Raw genomic sequence first — 6,000 nt, forward strand, 5'->3', positions numbered from 1 at the left:
GCTGCAAACTCTACGCCAGGTTTGCCAGCAAGGGAGGAATGGGGGAGACCCACTGAAGAGGTTTGACAGGATACTGGGCTTGATGGACCTTCAGTCTGTCCCAGTAAGGAAACACTTATGTGTCCTTTGGATCGTTGGTTCTCTCCATGGGTGTTTCTGATTCTTGCCTTTTGTAAGGACTGCTTTGCTACATCCCATAAAGAAGGAAAATTATGTCTTACCTGATAATTTTCATTTCTTTAGTCACAGCAAATGAATCCAGAACCCCACCCTATGTTTTTCAGTATTTTTATCTGTATCTCAAAGTCATTTTTCTGTTTAGAATGTTTGCTGCTCTTCCTGTTCATCTTTCTAGTTATAATTTTGATCATGTCTTTTCTCTGTGAGGAAGGAGAAATGTATGAGTTGAATGCTAAGTGTGTGAGAGTGTTAGTATTTTAACTAAAGTTTTTGATATAGAGCAAAGGGAAACAAGTTTTAAATTGGAATACGTTTCTAATAAAGGAAAGAAAAAGATGCTTATTCATTAGGGATGTCCTGAAAACCTGACCTGTTGGCGGCCCTTGAGGTCTTGAAGTGAATGTTACTGCCTTAGAGATTTGCAAATTTCTTTAAAAGAGGTTTGCAAACCAGGTTGACAGAACAGAGAAAATATATACAAGCTAGTCAAATCGGTTCAGCAAGGAGAAATTAGGTCTTTCCTGCTAATTTTCTTTCCTTTAGTCAAACCAGACAAGGCCGGAACAAGTGAGTATGCACCATCTACCAGCATATGGAGAAACAGAATACAGAATTGTGCTGTGCCTTTATTGAACCCTATGCAACTCAATACAATTCAGTATTCTTCTATCGCCAGCAGATGGTAGATGATGGCTGTGCAGCTCTAGATTGAAATTTAGATAAAACTTCTGAGTTGGTTAATAACTGTATAGTCAGTTTTAGAAAATGCTTGTCTTGGTCCAGTAAAAGAGGTAGATCCAAGCAATGCTGCAGAGGCAGTACTCACAGTCTCCAGAGTGTGGGAGGACAGGAAGTTCCAGTAATTGAACAGTGGGCAATACCTAGAGGTCAAACCTAGGGTCCAAAATTACAGAGTTCCAGAAAGGAGCCCTGGTGCATGTGTCCTGACTGAGGACATTGCTGAAGTGACTATAGCTAGTTGGGATATAAAATAGGACAAAACTTCTCCAGCTAGTTTGGAACGAAAGGCCATGGCTTCTTAGCCCAAGGGAAACCTGTTCTGATTGAGCTGGATGCCCAAATTGGGCAGAAGGAAACTATCAGGCCTTTTTTTTGTTAAGAAATATTTGGAAGGCAATTCTATAAATTGACACATCCAATTGGATGTGCTGATGCCAGACGCTGGGTTCCAGTTCTATAACAGCATATGTGTGCTATGATGCCATTGCAGAATACTAGTGTAAGTCAACATGGATGCACCTAAGTTTAGATATGATTATTGTGCACCATGTCAATGTTAGGTGTAAACGGGTGCACCTATATGTGTCAAGTGACACGCACAGCTGATAGTATTCTATAAATCATGCATGTCAATTGAAGACATTCCTATGACCGCCCATGCTTCACCCAAATATATGCCCCTCCTGCAGTTACATTAGGCACTGCATTATACAATCTAATATCAAAGCAGCTTATAATAAAATTAAGATTGGAAACTGAAATATCAAATACACTTTAAATAAAACTCTTTAACAATATAAATAAAGATATCATAGACTGCAAACAATCCATTTTCATTCAAGAAAATAAAATTGTACATGTCTCTTTTTCCCTTTCTTACATTATTAGAGAGCATCCAATTGGGGACAAGAGTTTCCAGAGTTACATCAGGCAGCAGTCGGAGATCTCTGCGCATTCCATATAAGAGTACAAAGACAACATAGTGGAAAAAATGTTAATTGTACTAAAAGGGAATTCAGGTAGCAACATGCAGAATTAACAAGCATCAAGCTACATATTTTTGAGACTCAATCAGTGTTTTCTTAATTCAAGAATTGTTACAGTAGTTGCTATGCACTTTATTCATCTGTTGTTAACAGATGACAGGACTTTGTGTGTGTGTGTGTTTATTTTTGTCTCTTTTATTATGAACTTGCTTTGGTGTTTATAAATTCTAGAGATCAGTTCAATGATCGAGAATTGTGGACAATGACTTATTAACTGCGACATCGTACATGTTAGAAGCAAGCAAACTGGCAACATGATGGTATTTTGTAGAACTCCTTGCTTCATTTAGGGGGTAATTTTATAAAGAATTTTCTGTGTAGAGCATGTTTTACACATGGAAATGGACCTCTTCTAAGATTGTGCCTACCTTTGCGTGATCTGTGCTTAGGCATTCCTGAGGGCAGAGAGAGCGCGAAGTTGCAAAGTACATGTGTATTTTATTAGATACCTGCACTGAGTACATGCATACATTTATTCCTTCTTCTGAGTATATGTAAATTTGTGCAAGAGCATTTGTGTTCTATTGGGGTTAGTTGTAGATGCCTAGTTCATAAAGGCATATAGGCATCCATGTTGCCCTTTATAAAATAGGCGTCCTTTTTGGAATTTTCTAAGGGTGTCTACATCAAAGCAACAAATATGTGCCTATTTTTATGCCTAAGTACTTTTATAATATAAACACTCAGAACCAGCCCAAATGATTTGCAAATGCTTACACTCAGATTTACACCTGCTTTGAACATGTGTGTATATGCTATGCATATAGTTAATAAAACAAAGGCATACCTTACAACAGGGCCCACAGGAGCACCTACACATGGTCCCCAGGAGAAAGCCTTTTCCATGTGTAAAACATGCTTTACTCACAGCTTTATAAAATAACCTTCTTGGAGGGTAATTATATAACAGGGTGCTTGGTTTAATAGGGCAAGTCAGCACACCTATGCTGCAAGTGGGCTAGATCGCTTAAGTACTTGCATAAATTAGCATATTTTTTTAGTCAATGCACTCACTTGCAAACTCAGAGTGCCCTTTATAGAAGAGCACAGAGCACTGATTTTTTCCTAGCGCCTATTTTTGATGCCATTTACTGAATCTGGCCCATATGTGCGCATCTATATGCATAAATGCCAGTGTTTGGGCTGTGCGCTGTTCTATAACCTGGTGCCTAAATGCGATGGTGTTTACATACACATGGGTGCTGTTTGGGTGGAGCACACAGTTATATCCATAAAATCAGTCTAGGTCTGATCATTTACAGCAGTTCTATGACTGGCGTAAATGGTCATACCTAAAATATACACACGTATTTGCCCTGGTATGCTAGTATTCTGTGAAGAAAAGCAGGCATATACTTTTCTTTGCAGCGTAAGCTCCAAATAGGCACAGTGATACAGAATTACCTTATTAGAGGCACCTAGGATAAGAAGGTAAGCAGATGCCTATTTCAAATCTATTATAGAATACTACTGCATGTGGTAGAAAATGCCCTTATATTTAAAGCATGATTATTTACATCACTCCTTAGCAAATATAAATGCCCATGCCTAGATATTAGCCAGAAGACGTGTAAATTATGGTATTCTATGAGTGTAGTTGCGCATTCCACTCATGGTCTGCCTAAATTCTGCCCATGTGCACACCTATCAGCAAAATATGCACCATCAAAACATGGCACATACTTGACTATTTACATGCTTAAGTACCCACATATGTGAGTTAATGATTAAAATATGGTCATTTACGCACAGTCCTTCCACCTTATACTAGGTGGTCCTTATAGAATTATCCCCTTAATGTACAGATCCATTCATCCCAGTTGTCGTCATTGTAGTTATGTATTAGTAACATGCTGCTTTTAAATACTTAACCTGAAAAATGAAGTGTTTTTTTAAATATTTTTTAAATCATAGTTTAGTTTTTGCTGACTGTGATTAGCAGAGCTTCATTTTTAATGAGTAATTTGTTCTTTAAGTCTTTAGTTAGTTTTGTTTGTTTCGTTTTTGTCATGAAAAGAGAGGTATTTGTAACCCTTCTCATTTAAATGGTACAGTTCTGACCACAACTTTGTTCAGCACATTTTGTTAAACAACCAATGGGGATGTAGAGGCAAAACCATAGTGGAAATGGAGCCATTAAAAATGTTTTAATGTTATGGGGTATTGCATTAGTATTTTGCGCCCCGGGTGGCTTAAATGTCAATCCTTATTCTAGGATCTAATTCACAGTGTGTATCTCAGAGAAAATATTTTAATGGAGATTCTTGAAGTATTAAATTAGAGGGGCATTGGACAGTCTGTTTTGACTTTGAAGAAATATTGCACTGCCTTATATTTTAAGAGGGAGAGAGAGGTTACAGATTGGATTATCTGCTGGTTGGGATGTTCACAGCTTCCCAACTGTAAAGCCATGTTTCAGGTTTTTTGGCTTTATTTTGCCTTTTTTTTTTTTTTTTTTTACAAAGAATGGAAACTGAATTTTGTAGAGCTTTGTCATCTGTTCTATTTAGACTGATTTCTGTTGTTTTTGTATCATTTTGAATGTGTTTTATAAATATATCTGCACACGGAAGTCTGTGGAAAAATGATTTTGCAAGTATTGAAACTAAAGCTTGTAACTTGTTAATTTAGTGACGTGTAGATATGAAATGGAATGAGCTGTAAAGGGTAGGAAAAAGATGCAGTGGAAATATGCATATATGTTTGTGTGTGTGTACATGTATACACAATCACTACATGCGTCTGTTTTGCTTAAATGAAGAATATTGTATTAAACCTTCCATATTTGAAAAATTATGTTGTCTTGGTATAATCTCAAGGTGTCCTGCCTTGACCAAAATGTTAAATAAGAAAAAATCTGAACCAAAATTTTGTGTTTAAACATCTATTTTAAAAGGCATTGTATTAACAGTAAGGTTACTGCAACATATATATGGTCTAAATCATCTTTGTTCCATAGCACTGCATCACCAATTCTTGCCACATGGGGGCAGCTGCAGCAGGTTAGGGAAAATTCATGATCCTGGACATAGAGCACACAACTGCCACTGAACTGCAATTTTAAATGTGTATTTGTAATGTAACACCTTGTATATAGTATACTAATGACTTGCAATGTATTTTTACTTGCCAATTAAAACAAATGTTTTATGCTTTCCTGAAAAACAGCCCTGCTCTCTGTATTTTCACAAAGATGTGTTTTTGTGATGCATTGTTGCTGTCTGGAAGTACACTGGCTGGGAAACAGCAAATAAGGGGGGGGGGTACCCTACATCCAGTCAAAAAGTCAAAGGCACTCCTAGGGACCCCTTGGATCCCTTTGCCCCCAAATCTGAAGTTGATTTTAATGAATAGTTATGATCCATGGAATAACCCACCAAAAAAGGATTTCAGAAAACACACATTTTAGTAGTTATATTAGAAAGTCTATTTGTGATTTTTGTTTAAGAGGCTCATTTTCAAAGCACATAGACTTACAAAGTTACCTATGTTACTATGCAGCTTTGTAAGTCTTTCTGCTTTGAAAATGAGCACCTATATATACCACTTAGCTAATCAAAAGATCAAAGCAGTTTACGATAAATTTAAAAACACACAGAAAATTAGAAAAGAACTCCAATGTAAAATAGTAAAGTCTATTTACTCAATCAAAGAACTAAAATACTGACATTTAGACGTGTGTCTTGGCTGTACATAAGTACATAAGTAGTGCCATACTGGGAAAGACCAAAGGTCCATCTAGCCCAGCATCCTGTCACCGACAGTGGCCAATCCAGGTCAAGGGCACCTGGCACGCTCCCCAAACGTAAAAACATTCCAGACAAGTTATACCTAAAAATGCGGAATTTTTCCAAGTCCATTTAATAGCGGTCTATGGACTTGTCCTTTAGGAATCTATCTAACCCCTTTTTAAACTCCGTCAAGCTAACCGCCTGTACCACGTTCTCCGGCAACGAATTCCAGAGTCTAATTACACGTTGGGTGAAGAAAAATTTTCTCCGATTCGTTTTAAATTTACCACACTGTAGCTTCA

At 37.2% G+C, this 6,000-nt stretch overlaps 1 protein-coding gene across 1 annotated transcript in view; it reads left to right on the forward strand.

The window, feature by feature from the left end:
* RASA3 (RAS p21 protein activator 3) overlaps positions 1-5,104 on the forward strand; it is a 615,753-nt gene extending 610,649 nt beyond the window's left edge. The window contains exon 24 of the mRNA XM_030201492.1: positions 1,810-5,104. Coding sequence (XP_030057352.1) covers positions 1,810-1,885 — 76 coding nt within the window. The 3' untranslated portion in view covers positions 1,886-5,104. The remainder of the gene's footprint in view (positions 1-1,809) is intronic.
* The last annotated feature ends 896 nt before the right edge of the window (positions 5,105-6,000 follow it).

The sequence above is a fragment of the Microcaecilia unicolor genome, chromosome 4, assembly GCF_901765095.1.
Source record: "Microcaecilia unicolor chromosome 4, aMicUni1.1, whole genome shotgun sequence".
NCBI classification, from domain to species: Eukaryota; Metazoa; Chordata; class Amphibia; order Gymnophiona; family Siphonopidae; genus Microcaecilia; species Microcaecilia unicolor.